At 35.6% G+C, this 15,450-nt stretch overlaps 1 protein-coding gene across 3 annotated transcripts in view; it reads right to left on the reverse strand.

Annotated features, from left to right (window-relative positions):
• dpy (fibrillin-like protein dumpy) overlaps positions 1–15,450 on the reverse strand; it is a 66,087-nt gene that overhangs the window by 32,032 nt on the left and 18,605 nt on the right. For 2 of the 3 annotated variants that reach the window (XR_011783436.1, XM_071893192.1), the window contains exons 22-69: positions 15,135–15,449; positions 14,754–15,074; positions 14,358–14,666; positions 13,987–14,301; positions 13,692–13,895; positions 13,272–13,625; positions 12,994–13,215; positions 12,733–12,930; positions 12,484–12,675; positions 12,038–12,412; positions 11,763–11,975; positions 11,517–11,708; positions 11,251–11,460; positions 11,005–11,193; positions 10,585–10,938; positions 10,298–10,519; positions 10,021–10,218; positions 9,768–9,959; positions 9,337–9,708; positions 9,059–9,271; positions 8,766–8,957; positions 8,496–8,708; positions 8,248–8,436; positions 7,828–8,181; positions 7,542–7,763; positions 7,279–7,476; positions 7,018–7,209; positions 6,587–6,958; positions 6,317–6,529; positions 6,056–6,247; positions 5,766–5,978; positions 5,514–5,702; positions 5,088–5,441; positions 4,804–5,025; positions 4,547–4,744; positions 4,242–4,433; positions 3,799–4,170; positions 3,520–3,732; positions 3,277–3,468; positions 2,761–3,216; positions 2,342–2,695; positions 2,058–2,279; positions 1,613–2,002; positions 1,183–1,554; positions 897–1,109; positions 637–828; positions 357–569; positions 58–246 (exon numbers count right to left, since the gene is read on the reverse strand). Coding sequence is in view for 2 of the 3 variants with exons in the window: in XM_071893192.1 (XP_071749293.1) it covers positions 58–246; positions 357–569; positions 637–828; positions 897–1,109; positions 1,183–1,554; positions 1,613–2,002; positions 2,058–2,279; positions 2,342–2,695; positions 2,761–3,216; positions 3,277–3,468; positions 3,520–3,732; positions 3,799–4,170; positions 4,242–4,433; positions 4,547–4,744; positions 4,804–5,025; positions 5,088–5,441; positions 5,514–5,702; positions 5,766–5,978; positions 6,056–6,247; positions 6,317–6,529; positions 6,587–6,958; positions 7,018–7,209; positions 7,279–7,476; positions 7,542–7,763; positions 7,828–8,181; positions 8,248–8,436; positions 8,496–8,708; positions 8,766–8,957; positions 9,059–9,271; positions 9,337–9,708; positions 9,768–9,959; positions 10,021–10,218; positions 10,298–10,519; positions 10,585–10,938; positions 11,005–11,193; positions 11,251–11,460; positions 11,517–11,708; positions 11,763–11,975; positions 12,038–12,412; positions 12,484–12,675; positions 12,733–12,930; positions 12,994–13,215; positions 13,272–13,625; positions 13,692–13,895; positions 13,987–14,301; positions 14,358–14,666; positions 14,754–15,074; positions 15,135–15,449 (12,243 nt within the window). In the remaining variant the exon portion in view is untranslated. The remainder of the gene's footprint in view (positions 1–57; positions 247–356; positions 570–636; positions 829–896; positions 1,110–1,182; positions 1,555–1,612; positions 2,003–2,057; positions 2,280–2,341; positions 2,696–2,760; positions 3,217–3,276; positions 3,469–3,519; positions 3,733–3,798; positions 4,171–4,241; positions 4,434–4,546; positions 4,745–4,803; positions 5,026–5,087; positions 5,442–5,513; positions 5,703–5,765; positions 5,979–6,055; positions 6,248–6,316; positions 6,530–6,586; positions 6,959–7,017; positions 7,210–7,278; positions 7,477–7,541; positions 7,764–7,827; positions 8,182–8,247; positions 8,437–8,495; positions 8,709–8,765; positions 8,958–9,058; positions 9,272–9,336; positions 9,709–9,767; positions 9,960–10,020; positions 10,219–10,297; positions 10,520–10,584; positions 10,939–11,004; positions 11,194–11,250; positions 11,461–11,516; positions 11,709–11,762; positions 11,976–12,037; positions 12,413–12,483; positions 12,676–12,732; positions 12,931–12,993; positions 13,216–13,271; positions 13,626–13,691; positions 13,896–13,986; positions 14,302–14,357; positions 14,667–14,753; positions 15,075–15,134; position 15,450) is intronic. The other variant, XM_040723103.2, reaches the window with a different exon arrangement.

Below are 15,450 nucleotides of genomic sequence, written 5' to 3' on the forward strand. Positions count from 1 at the left end.
AGTATATGTTTTTTATTTACTAATATAGTGGAATTACTTTTAATAAATTCAACTTACGTTCTTCGCAAACTGAATAAGGATCTCCAATATAACCATCTAAGCAAGAGCAAATTGCTCTATGTCTTTGTACTCTACATTGGGCATTAATTCCACATGTACTCCTTGAGCAAGGATTTTGACATTTTTGGTTAACACAAGCCAAGTGATCAGGACATTCAGGATCGGTGGTGCATTCTGGTCTTTTAGCTATGATTTAAAAACTAAATTAATATCTATGTAAAATTGAACATTTAATCATGTTCTGAAATTAGAGTTGTAAATTTAATTTAATTTAATCCTTATTGACAGAAACTCACGTGGTCTGCAGTCAGTAGTAGGTGATCCAATAAAACCATCAGGACACGTACATTCTGGTTCATGATTGATGACCTTGCATCTGGCACTAGAAGCACAAGGACTAGATTCTGCACAAGGATTGATACATTTTCTGTCTTTGCAAGCAGCATGAGAAGGACAGTCTTGATTTGAATCACAGCCTGGTTCTTTGATCGGTTCAACAAGCAACGGTGCTATATGAAAGGTAATTTTCATGAAATATATGTTTAAGAGAAATTAAATATATTTTATAAATCAAACCTAAATTGCAAATGGACTGAGGATTTCCCTCGAATCCATCAAAACAGCTACAGACAGAGGAATGAGCTCTTGCTGTACACTTGGCATTAACTCCACAGGGTCGGGACTTGCAAGCATTAATGCATGTCCCTCTATCACACACGTCTGTATCAGGACAATCATTATTAGATTGACATTCTGTTGCAGTTTCAACTAAATATAAAATCAAGGGTATTAAGTATAGAAACCACAATTTATGAATAAAATATAAGGCTAAATACCTCGTTTACAATTTCCAAACCCATTGACATAAGTATTGGGAGGACAAATACAAGCAACAGTTCTTGATGGTAAAGTATCAGCAACTTTACATTCTTGTGAAGTGGAGCAGGGATTATTTAAGGAGCATGGGTTTTGACACGTTTGAGATATACAGGACAATTTTGATGGGCAATCTTCATCAACATTGCATTCAGACTTAGAAGCTGGTACAACTGAAGTATGAATAAAAATAGTATTGTAATTCAGATGTACAATGTAAATATTCCTTAACGTTTTATTTCTCACCTATTTTTTGACAGAAAGAGTATCCGTCACCAGTATATGGAGAAGAGCAGATACACCTTTCTCTATGTCTAGAAGCCTCACATCTTGCATTAGCAGCACAAACATTGGAGTTGCTACAAAGTTTAGTACAAGTAAATCTTTGCAGGTCACATTTTTCATCTTGTCCACAATCATTGTCTTTTCTACATTGAACCTCCTTACATGCGACGTAAGGGCTTCCTTGAAGACCAGATGGACATTTACAAATCGATTTATGATATTCTACAGAGCATTCAGCATTTCTACCACAAACAGTGTTTTGACAAGGATCAATGCAGTTATTAGATGAACAAGATTTGTCAAATGGACAGTCCTCATTTTTCTGGCATTCATCTGTGATTCAATAAGAGTGCATGAGAGAGGAAAATAAAATAATAATTCAAAAACTTACATTTGAAGCAAGAACTGTGTGGATCTCCAGCAAAGTTTTCCAAACACTTACAAACAGGACTATGATTCATAACTTCACAAACGGCATTATTTCCACAGAGAGAGTTTGATCTACATGGGTTTGAACATTTATTATCAACACAAACCATGTTTGATGGACAATCTTCGTCATGTTTGCATTCATCCTCTCGAGTCGGTGAACATAAAGAATAAGGATCTCCAGTAAATCCAGGGGAGCATTCACAGGTAGGTTGATGGTTTTGAGTTCGGCAAATAGCTGAGGACGAGCAAGGATTATTATTACGGCATGGATTAATACATTTTCCATTATCACAGGCAAGATTTCTATCACATTCAGAGTTCGATCTGCAGCCCACATCAACAACTGGTTCTATTTAATAACAATTAATAAGGATCTAAATTATACATTAAACAGTTAGATTTACCAATTTTAATACATCTTTCATCTCCTTTGCCTGTGAATCCTTCAATGCAAGTACAAGTCATGGTTCTTAAGGGTAGGGTATCATAAACCTTGCATTCTGCATTTTGTACACATGGCTTATACATAAGACAAGGATTATCGCATTCCTCATTGATGCAAGCATTTTGAGAAGGACAATCTCTGTCTTCATTACATTCGACTTCCTCAATGACTGGTTCAGGAACTACAGGGATAAAACCAGATTATAAGTATTATATTTTATCTCAGAAATTAGGATTTATTTACTTGGTTCGCAGGCAATGCCATAAGGATCTCCCGTGAAGTCTGGTATGCATGTGCAAATTCCACGATGGTTTCGTGCATCACAATCTGCATTTCTAGCGCATTCACAGGGATCTACACATTTTTCGTTTTCACATTTAAGACGATCAGGACATTCAGGATCTGACAAACATTCATATGGTCTACAGAAGGAATAAGGGTCTCCTTTATGCCCTTTGATGCAGCTGCACATAGCTCGATGATTTTTTGGTGAACAGTCTGCATTTTGTCCGCACTGTTCAAAAAGACAAGGATTTTGGCATTCTCGATTGATACAAGATTGTGTGTTTGGACATTCAAAATCACTTTTGCAACCCGCTAGACAAAGTATATGTTTTTTATTTACTAATATAGTGGAATTACTTTTAATAAATTCAACTTACGTTCTTCGCAAACTGAATAAGGATCTCCAATATAACCATCTAAGCAAGAGCAAATTGCTCTATGTCTTTGTACTCTACATTGGGCATTTATTCCACATGTACTCCTTGAGCAAGGATTTTGACATTTTTGGTTAACACAAGCCAAGTGATCAGGACATTCAGGATCAGATGTACATTCAGGTTTAGGTGCTGAAAAATATTTATAATCAATTTTATTGTAATTTAAAAAAATATATAATTTACGTGGTCGACAAACAGTTGTTGGTGAGCCGATGTAACCATTTGGGCATGTACAAACTGGATTATGATTTATCACTTGACAGTTTGCAGTGGGTGCACATGGGCTATCTTCAGCACAAGGATTAATACACATTGTGTTTTTACAGAGCGAGTAAGTTGGACAGTCGTCATCGTTTCTACATCCAGGAGTCAATAAAGGCTCAGATGTAGGAGAAACTAGAATCATTATATTAATATTGTTATAATATCCAACATTCTGGAGATATATGTAATTACCGAAATAGCATTCATGAGATGGATTTCCTGTATATCCATTAGGACATGAACAACGTGAATCATGTGAAGCAGATTTGCAAATGGCATTAACACCACATGGATTTACTTTACAAGCATCGATACAAGAACCGCTTACGCAAATATCACTGATCTTACAGTCATTTGCTATTTCACATTCTGGACTTGTTTGAACTATAATAAATTTATATAACTTGATACCTTATTCAAACTGAGTATAACTACCTCTGTTACAACGCCCATCAATTCCAACGACAGTATCAGTTGGACAAATACATGCAACGGTTTTAGTTGGTGAAGTATCAAATACTTTACATTCTTGAGAATCCGAACAAGGTTTGTTAAAGGTACAAGGATCCTGACACTTTTCTGACATGCATGCTAATAATCCTGGACAGTCATCGTCAACATTGCATTCAGGTTTATCACTTGGTACTTCTATTATTTTTTTAAATGTAATATTTTAAACCTACGTACATGTGTAATCAAATTATGCAAATTTACCTCTTTTGAAACAGGAGGAATATCCATCTCCAATTAAGGGTGGAGGACAAACACATTTTTCCCGATGATTAGAGGCTTCACAAACAGCAGATGCAGCACATTTATTCCTACCTGAACAAAGTTTCTCACATTTGAGTGATATAAGATTACACTTTTCTTGATCTCCACAATCTTCATGTCGTTTGCACTCAACATTTTTGCACTCAATATATGGGCTACCCTGAAGTCCTTTTGGACACTTACAAATAGGTTTATGATATTCAACACTACATTCAGCCCGTGTTCCGCATAAAGTGTTTTTACATGGATTAATACATTTTTCAGATACACATGCCTTATCAAATGGACAGTCACTATTTCTTAAGCATTCATCTAAAATTATAATGATTTCATTCGATTAAAAAAAAAAAAATGAAAGAATTAAATAGGCATCATTTACTTACATTCATAGCAATTAGATTGTGAATCAGTGGCAAATCCTGGAGGGCATTTACATAAAGCTCTATGATTTTGGGCCGTGCAAATAGCATTATTACCACATAATTGTCCATTTGAACAAGGATCTGTACATTGATTAGATATACAAGCCTTGTTGAAAGGACAGTCATCATCATATTTACACTCGCCTTGTGAAACTATATCAATACATAAAACAATATGTAATTACATCACAGTTTACAACATAATATGTAGGTATCAGTACAAATCAAGATGATAGATTAGAAAATAAAATATGTATCATTCTTACTTTGAATACACTTTGAGTATGCATCACCAGTGAACCCAACTTCACAGTTGCAATACATTTTGTGATTTTTAACGGAGCACCTTGCACTAAAACCGCAAGTAGTTCTTGTAGTACAGGGATTTATACATTTTTGATTTTCACATGCTAAGTTATGATCGCATTCACGATCAGATCGACATCCAACATCAATAATGGGTTCTAACAATTAATGTACATAAATCATGATTTCATTTAAAAACATTTCATTTCACATTTACCTATTTTGACACATCTCTCATCTCCTTTTCCTGTATAACCTTCTATACAAATACAAGTCATAGTTCTTAAAGGTAATGTATCATACACCTTGCAATTAGCATTTTCTACACATGGACTATAAACAGTACAGGGGTTATCGCATTCTTCACTGATACATGCTTCTTGACTGAAACAATCTTTATCCTCAACACATTCAACTTCCTCTATAACTGGCTCTGGAACTAAACGTACAAACATGGGAATTTATTATTTTTATCTCTGAATGAGCATTAAGAAAACCTACTTGGTGTACATTCAATACCATAAGGGTCACCAGTAAAGTCAATTATACATGCACAATAACCTCTATGATTCCTTGCATCACATTCTGCATTCGCTGCACACTTACAAGGATCAACACATTTTTCGCTAATACAATGTAAATGATCAGGACATTCAGGATCTGACAAACATTCATAGGCATTGCAATATGAATATGGGTTTCCTTTGTGACCCTTGTTACATTTGCAAGTAGCACGATGATTTCTTGGAGAGCATTCAGCATTTTCCCCACATTTTTCAAACAGACAAGGATTTTGGCACTCTCGATTAATACAAGTTTGTGTGTCAGGACATTCGAAATCATTTCTACAACCAGCTATAGACATTTACATATATACATATTTATCATTAGAAATGAATGATTAAAAACTTAGTTATTGTTTCTTACGTTCTTCGCATACTGAATAAGGATCACCTACATATCCTGACAAACATGAACAAATTGCTCTGTGATTTTTAACTCTACACTGAGCATTCACACCGCAAGTATTTCTAGAACAAGGCGTCAGGCATTGTTGCCCAATACAAGCTAAGTGATCTGAGCAATCAGAATCAAGTCTGCACTCTGGTTCAGGTTCTACAATTTGGAAGATCAATGTCATATGATAACAAACTTAGAAAAAAATAATTGTGTACTTACGTGGCCGGCAATCAGTGGTTGGAGAACCTATATACCCATTAGGGCAAGTACATACCGGTTGATGATTTATCACTCTACATGTAGCATATAAAGAACATGGCTTATCCTCAGCACATGGGTTTATACATAACCTATTTCTACATGATGAATATGTAGGACAATCTTGATTACTATCACATCCAGGTTGAAGTGGAGTTGCACCAGTTACTTGAACTGCAATATAGTAATATTAATTTAACATATGTTTATAAATTATAAACCAATAAAATTTTTGAGTAAGAGTAACTTACTTCGTTGGCATGAATCTTGAGGGTTTCCTGTGTATCCACGACTACATGAACACGTTGATCGATGTGATGATGCTATGCATTGCGCATTTGGTCCACAAGGGTGGACTCTGCAAGAATTCAAACAAGTTCCACCAACACAGACATCTTGATCTCCACAATCATTGTTATTTTCACACTCAGTCTTTGATTCAACTAAAATTTAGAATGAATAAATACATTTCATAATATTAAATATATTTGATTGATTTTAAAAGTAATTACTTCTACTACATTCTCCATTTAGGGATGTTCGAGTGTCCTTAGGACAAATACAAGATACTGTGCGGGTTGGATATGAGTCCATGACTTTACATTCTTGAGTTAATGAGCATGGCTTGGTCACGACACAAGGATTCTGGCATTTTTCAGATATGCAAGCATATTTTTGTGGGCAGTCCGAATCTACATAACATTCTGGCTTCAAGATGGATACAACTACAGAGAAAAAAAATCGTATTTGAAAATAATTTATTGGTTTCCTCGATATTTTACCCTTTTCCCTGCAATAGCTATAGCCGTCTCCAGTAAGAGGTGGAGGACATACACAAGTTTCCCTATGTTTATATGTTTCACAAATAGCTGATGGGGCACATACTCCACTGCTTATGCATAACTCTTCACATTTGAAATTATTAAGATTACACTTTGCATTATCGGGACAGTCATCATTATGACGACACTCGACTTCTTTGCAGGATAGATAGGGACTTCCTTGAAGGCCTTGAGGACATTTACAGATAGCATTGTGGTATTCAACACTGCATTTAGCATTTGTACCACACTTAGTACTCTTACATGGATCTACACACTTTTCTTCTACACAAGCTTTCTCGAATGGACAATCATTGTTGATTTTGCATTCAACTGCAAATAAAATGATCAATAACCTTAACTTAATTAAAATAAATACAATGATATCATACATTCATAGCAGAAAGCATGGGGATCTCCAGCAAGTCCTTCGGGGCACATACAAACAGGTTTATGACTTTGTGTTCTACAGATGGCCTTAGTTCCACAGGGTCTATTTCTTTCACATGGGTCGATACATTGGTGCTTCATACAAGCATTGTTCAATGGACAATCAGAATCGTATCTACACTCATCTTCATTAACTATAAAAAATGTGTGAACCGCATATTCAATATTTCTAAGGATATTAAAATAAATTTTTGATCACGTACTTGGAGAACAATTTGAGTATGCGTCTCCAGTAAATCCGATTGTGCATACACAAGTAGTTCTATGATTCCTAACTGAACATTCTGCTAATACTCCACATGGGTTACTGTTTGTACAAGGGTTGACACATACTCGATTTCTACATGCTTGGTTACTATCGCATTCATCGTCGGATTGGCATCCTGATGCGATTATTGGCTCTATAAATGAATTCAAAATAAGGTTATGAAGGAAATTTGATTTTAACAGGTAATCATAAACTTGCCTATTTTAACGCATCTTTCGTCGCCTTTACCCTCATACCCTTCGATGCAAGTACATGCCATGGTTCTTAAAGGTAGAGTATTGTATACGTCACATTTTGCATTAAATACACAGGGTTCGTAATAAACACATGGATTTCTACATTCCTCATCGATGCAAGCCTCTCTACTTGGACAGTCTTCATCTTCTCTACATTCGACTTCTTCGATGACAGGTTCTGGAACTAGAACGTTATTTCAAATATTAATTAATGTTGAAACTTGAATATTTAAGTATGAAAATCTTACTTGGCTCACAAGATATACCATAAGGATCTCCCGTAAAATCTGGAATGCATGAACAATAGCCACGATGGTTTCTGGCATCACAATCAGCATTCCTAGCACAAGTACAAGGGTCAACACATTTTTCATTTTGGCATTTCAAATGATCGGGGCATTCTTGGTCACTCAAGCATTCATAAAGTTTACAACTAACATAAGGGTTTCCTTTGTGATGATCTTTACATTTGCATATGGATCGATGATTAAGAGCCATACACTCGGCATTTTCGCCACATGTCTCAAAGAGACAAGGGTTTTGGCATTCTCTATTTATACAAGCTAGGTTACTTGGACATTCAAAATCGCTTTTACACCCAGCTAAGAAAAAGATTATTTTTTATAGTATAATTGAAAGTTTATCTACATATAAAGTTGTTGACTTACGTTCTTCACAGAAAGTATATGGATTTCCTTCATATCCAGCTTTGCATGCACAAATTGCCCGATGTCTTTTGGCAGTACACAATGCATTGGTTCCACAGGTTCTTTCAGAACAAGGGTTTTGACATTTTTCTTGAATGCATGCCAAGTTATCGGGGCACTCTGAGTCAACACGACATTCCGGTCTTGGTGCTATAATAATTATTAATTTATTAAAAAAATATGTAACCAATTATTTTAAAAAATCTTACGTGGAAGGCAATTAGTTTTTGGTGAGCCAATGTATCCATCAGGGCATGTACAAAATGCTTCATGGTTAATCACCTTACAATAAGCCGTTGGAGCACAAGGACTGTCTTCAGCACATGGATTAATGCAAAGCCTATTTTTACAAGAAGCATGAGTTGGACAATCTTGATTAATATCACAGCCAGGTGTAAGGGAAGGTTCCAACTGAGGTAAAGCTGCAAAAAGTATTAATAAAATATTTTTTTAATTATTGAATAATATTTTCAACTTACGTAAAAAGCAACCGTTTGCTGGATTTCCCGAATAACCATCAAAGCAAGTACACCTAGATCTGTGCGACGATGCCACACATCTGGCATTGGAACCACAAGGTTGGGCTATGCATGCATCAATACATGATCCATCACTGCATACTTGTGAATTTTGACATTCTCTACTAGTTGTACATTCAGCAACAACTTCAACTGAAATCATTAAAAATACACAATAATTGATGTATAGCGAACTTTGTAAATTGATCATTTAGAATCAATCATAGTAATAAATAAAAAAAATGAGAATTTACCTTTCTGGCATTCTCCTCCAGGCCCAATCACAGTATCCTTAGGGCACATGCAAGCAACTGTTCTAGTAGGTAATGTATCGATCACTCTACATTCTTGTGAGAATGCACATGGATTGTCAACTCTACAAGGGTTTTGACATTTTTCTGAAATACAAGCCAATTTCTCAGAGCAATCGGAATCGACGTTACACTCGGATTTTGGAGATGGGGTCACTAAAATGTAAGCGAAAAAATATATTCATATATTTTGTATTCAGTAATGAAATATAAGTTTATACCTTTTTTGTCGCAGAAACTGTAACCATCGCCAATCATTGATGCAGGGCATTTACATTTTTCTCTATGGTTTGTAGCTTCACAAGTGGCAGATGGATAACAACTCGTTTGGAGGACGCATAATGTTTCACAAATGAATGTGTTAAGGTTACACTTTTCATTATCGGCACAATCATTATTTTGTCGACATTCAACCTCTTTACAGGAAATATAAGGACTTCCTTGAAGTCCAGGAGGACATTTACAAATAGCTTTATGGAAATTCACTTCACATTGAGCAGATAATCCACATTTGGTGCTTTTGCATGGGTCAACACATTTTTCTGTTACGCATGCCTTATCGAATGGACAGTCATTGTTTGCCTTACATTCAACTGAAATATTTAGATAGATTAAATATTACAACAATATTTAAAATCTTAAGTGTTCTTACCTTCATAACAAAAAGAATGGGGATCTCCAGCAAGTCCCTGGGGACACATGCAAATAGGTCTATGCTTACGAGTTTCACACAAAGCTTTTTGTCCACATGGATTATTCTTTTCACAGGGATTTACACAATTATTGTTTAAGCAAGTGTTATCAGACGGGCAGTCAGTATCGTATCGACATTCCTCATTAGAGTCTAAAAATGAAATAAGGTTAAATAAAATGTATGAATTCATTGATCATAATAAAATAATTACCTGGATTGCAAGATGAGTATGGATCTCCAGTGAATCCTACAGAGCAAGTACAAACCTGTCTATGATTAGACACTGAACATTGAGCAAGAGAGCCACATGGACTTTCTAATATGCAAGGGTTCAAGCATTGACGGTTTCTACATGCAAGTGTGATATCACATTCATTATCACTTTTACATCCTGTATCAATAAATGGTTCTACAAAAAAAAAAAAAAAAAAAAAAAAGGATACATAATTGATTTTTTTATTATATATAAATATTGCGTAAATGAATACCTATTTTAACACATCTTTCGTCTCCTTTGCCAGTGTATCCTTCAATACAAGTACAGGTCATGGTTCTAAGAGGCAATGTGTCATACACTCTACATTGACCGTTTTCAACACATGGCTCGTATGTAAAACATGGATTAGAGCACTCTTCGTTAATACATGCTTGTTTACTAGGGCAATCTCTATCTTCATAACATTCAGCTTCTTCGATAACGGGTTCTGGAACTGAAAATGAATGGAAGTGAACTATTATTGAGGAAAAATAGGATTAAAGTCATATAAGCCCTTACTTGGTTCACATACTATTCCATAAGGATCTCCAGTAAAGTTTGGTAAACAAGTACAATAACCTCTGTGATTCTTGGCATCACATTCAGAATTCCTAGCACAAGCACAAGGGTCAACACATTTATCATTTGAGCATCGCAAATTATCAGGGCAGTCTGCATCTCGAAGACATTCATATCGCTTACAAAATGAGTAAGGATCGCCCTTGTGTTCACTCTTGCACTTGCAAATAGATCTGTGATTTCGAGGCATACATTCGGCGTTTTCTCCGCATTGCTCAAAGAAGCAAGGATTCTGACACTCTTTATTGATACAAGCTTGATTGCTAGGACATTCGAAATCATGTTTACATCCAGCTAAATAATGATAATAAAATATTATTTGTATAAATGTTTATTTAAGTATTATTTTAATTTTATTACGTTCTTCACAAATGGAATATGGGTCACCCACCAATCCACTTCGACATACACAAAATGCTCTATGATTAGTGACCTTACATTCTGCATTTTTGCCACAGGTGTTATCATTACATGGATTTTTACATTTTTCTCTAATACAGGCCAAATTTGAGGGACAATCAAAGTCATGGAGACATTCGGGTTTTTTAGCTAAAATAATAAGTTGATAATCCTTACAAAATAAGTATTTATATAAAGTGAGCTTACGAAGTCTACAATCTGTTTCAGGAGATCCAATATATCCATCTGGACAAGCACATTTTGGTATATGATTAATGACAGTACAGATGGCATTTGGAGCACATGGATTTTTAAGAGCACATGGATTCAAACACATTCTGTTATCACAAGCTGTATGACTTGGACATTCATCATTACGATCACATCCAATAACAACAGGTTGAACAGTCAGTTTAGCTGCAAATATATGTAAGTAATCATTCTAAGTATTTTATGGCGAAAGTCAAACTTACGTGGATAACAAGCAGTGTTTGGATTTCCAGTGTATCCATCATAACAAGTACAAATGGTTTTATGGAAGCTGGCAGAACATTTAGCATTTGCACCACAATATGATGCTTTACAAGAATTGATACATGTACCTCCTCTGCAAACATCAGCTGTAGAGCAATCATTGTCTTCTTCGCATTCGGATTTGATCTCAACTAAAAATAGTTATATTTATTTAATTAAATATACTTTTACAAAAGTGAACCTACTAGTTTGGCATTCTCCATTATATCCAATAACCATATCACGAGGACAAATACATGATACAGTACGTGTTGGTGCGGAATTAACAACCCTACATTCTTGAGAGCGGGAACAAGGATTGTTGATTTCACAAGGGTTTTGACACTCTTTAGAAATGCATGCATAACTATTGGGACAATCGATATCTACGTAGCAATCAGGTTCTTCAGAAATTACCGCTATTAGTAAATGATTCAAATAAGTAATAAGAAATATAAAGATATGGCATATCTACGGTTACCTTCAGCACAGAAAACATGGCCGTCTCCCTTAAGGGGTGGTCTACAAGTACATTTTTCCTTGTGGTTGACTGCAATGCAATCAGCATTTCGAGCACAAGTATTAGAAGATGTACATAGAGAACTACATTTATAGGAATTCAAGTCGCAAAATTGTGTAGTTGAACAATCTGTATTTTTGCGACACTCTACTTTTTTGCAATATAGATCTGGATTTCCTTGAAGCCCAGGTGGACATTTGCAGATAAATCTGTGAAATTGTGTTTCACAAATTGCATTTTCTCCACAGAGGTTTTGGTTTGAAGAACAAGGATCAACACACTTTTCTGTTTCGCAAGCCTTGGTCAAGGGACAGTCATTATCAGTTTTACATTCATCTGTAGGGAAAAAGGTATGTTATTAATTCAAAATAGTAATAAAAATTAACTATTTTTGAAGAATTTATTACATTTATAACATAAATTATGAGGGTTTCCACCAAATCCTGGAGGGCATTTACAAAATGGTCTATGACTTTCTGTTTGACAAATTGCTTCTATTCCACACATTGAGTCATTTGAGCATGGGTCAACGCATTGATGGGCAACACATGCTTCATTATCATCACATTCTGTATCATGACTACATTCTCCTTGTTTCACTAAAAAAAATATCAATATAATGAATGATGAAACATTTCTCATATGATCGGTAATACCTGCTGCACAATTCTTATATGGATCCCCACTGAAACCTTCAGAGCATGTACATTTGGGTTTATGGTTTGAGACTGTGCATGTAGCTGTTGCAGCACATATGTTACTCCTATAACAAGGATTAACACATGCTTGATTGCTACAAGCTAAAGAGATGCCACACTCACTATCTGATTGACAACCAACAACAATGTTAGCACCTATTAGATAATTAGGCATATTAAATAATACTATCATTAATCAGCTTTGACTGAGTAACTCACTTATTTTTTCACAATGTTCATCTCCTTTGCCAGTGTATCCAGGGAGACATATACATGACATAGTTCGCAGAGGTAAAGTGTCTTTAACGTCACATTCAGCGTTCTGGACACATGGTTCATACAACTCACAAGGGTTGCTACACATATCATTGATACATGCTTGCTTGCTAGGACAATCAGAATCTTCATAACATTCCTTTTCTTCAATGATAGGTTCTTCAACTGGAAAAATATATTCAAATGTGTGATTGAATCACATCAATTTTTTATTAAATTACTTGGTTCACATGCTGTGCCGTAAGGATCTCCAGTAAAATTAGGAGGGCAGGTACAGTATCCTCTATGATTTTTGGCTTCACAATCTGCATTTTGAGCACAATTACAAGGATCTACGCACTTGTCTTTATTGCACTTTTTAGAACTAGGACAATCAAAGTCACCGAGGCACTCATAGGCTTTGCAAAATGTGTAAGGATCACCTTTGTGACCTTCTTTACATTTACAAAGTGCTTGATGTGATCTTACAATACACTCGGCGTTATTTCCACAGTTAAGAAGTAAACAAGGATCTTGGCATTCTTTTTTAATACATGCTTGAGTAAACTGGCATTCAAGATCACTTCTACAACCAGCTATTTATTAAATTTAATAGTTAAAGATGCAAGCAAGATTTTTTTAGTCGTAATGAATGTACTTACGTTCTTCACAGACATCGTAGGGATTTCCTATATAGCCTTGTATACAAACACAAAGTGCTCGATGTCTAACGACATTACATTGTGCATTTACCCCACAAATATTACCAAATGAACCAGTGTTTATACAAGGATTCTGACATTTTTGATTAATGCATGCAAGATTTATAGAACATTCATCATCTTTTAAGCATTCAGGTTTAATGACTGAAATTTTGAAATGTGTTAATATGCATGATGCAGGGCATAATAAAAAGGGAGAAGTAAAGGGTAATAAAATAATTCATGCGAGACTTACCTGGAGTGCATGCACGGAATGGGTCGCCTTCGTAATTAGGAATGCAAGAACAAATTGCATTGTGTTTTTTGACGTTGCAAACTGCATTTCGCCCGCAAATATTTTCTTGGCATGGATTTCCACACTTATTGTTGAAACATGCTTTTTCGTAAGGGCATTCCTCATTTATGGTACATTCAGGCCTACATCTTGTATAGGGATCACCCGAAAATGAAGGAATACAAGTGCAAAGGCAGTTTGATCCGACCACTTTGTTTTTGGTATTTTCACCACATGGATTAGGATCACATGGATTCTCAGGTCTTCGTTTTTTACCTTAAAAAAATCAATGAATTAAACCCCCCAAAAAATTATATTCTGAGGAAACCTACAGACTGTGAATGGATCTCCCACAAAGGATGGCAAGCATTTGCAAATAGGATTATGGTTAATGACGTGACATTCTGCATTATCTCCACAAACATTGAAGCAAGGATCAACACACTTTGTATCTATACATGCCAATGCATTACTACATTCATCATTATATAGGCACTCTGGTCTACAATTGGGCGGAGATCCAATAAATCCTTCGATACAGGTGCATGAAACATCATTCCCATTATTTATAATACAGATGGCATTTTCACCACAAGGCCTTAATGAGCATGGATCCACATATACCTTTTCTGTTGTTGTTGCTAAAAACAAAGAAGAACACAAAATGAATATACCCATACAAGTTTGATGTATAATCGTCAATCGAAGTCACTAGTATTAAAACTCACCAACTATTTTAGAGCAAGATCTAGCTGCATCACCGGTATAACCAGGTTTACATGAGCATATAGGGTTGTGATTTGTTACTCGACATACAGCATTTGTTCCACAGATGCCAGGACATGGGTCAACACATTTTTTATTGATACAGGCAAGAGATAAACTGCACTCAGAACTAACCAAACATTCTGGTCTACAATTGGGCGGTGAACCTATATGATCCGGTAAGCAACTACAATCACATCTGTCCCCAATAACTCTATGATCACTGTATGGCCCACATGGGTCTGGATCGCATGGATCAATTTTTTCTGTCACAATTGTCCCACCTAATCATGCAAGGATATATTTTAATGAATGACAAAAATACCTATTTCATTAGATCTTACTTGGTGGAACGTGGCATTCATAGGTAGCATCCCCTATATATCCTTGCAAACATGTGCAAGTAGGATCATGGTTTTGAACATTACATACTGCATTAATTCCACAAGTTCCAGGGCAAGGGTCTATACATTTGTTATTCACACATGCCTTGTTAGATTGACAGTCATCATTGAGAACACATTCTGGTCTGCAAGATTGATAAGGATCACCAAAAAATCCAGTGATACATTGACATATGGCGTTACTATTCCTTTCAGTGCACTTTGTATTAGAACCACAAGGGCTTGGGTTGCATGGATCGAGTTTTGGTACAGGTTC

The sequence above is a fragment of the Lepeophtheirus salmonis genome, chromosome 13 (genome assembly GCF_016086655.4).
Source record: "Lepeophtheirus salmonis chromosome 13, UVic_Lsal_1.4, whole genome shotgun sequence".
In the NCBI taxonomy this organism is placed as follows: Eukaryota; Metazoa; Arthropoda; class Copepoda; order Siphonostomatoida; family Caligidae; genus Lepeophtheirus; species Lepeophtheirus salmonis.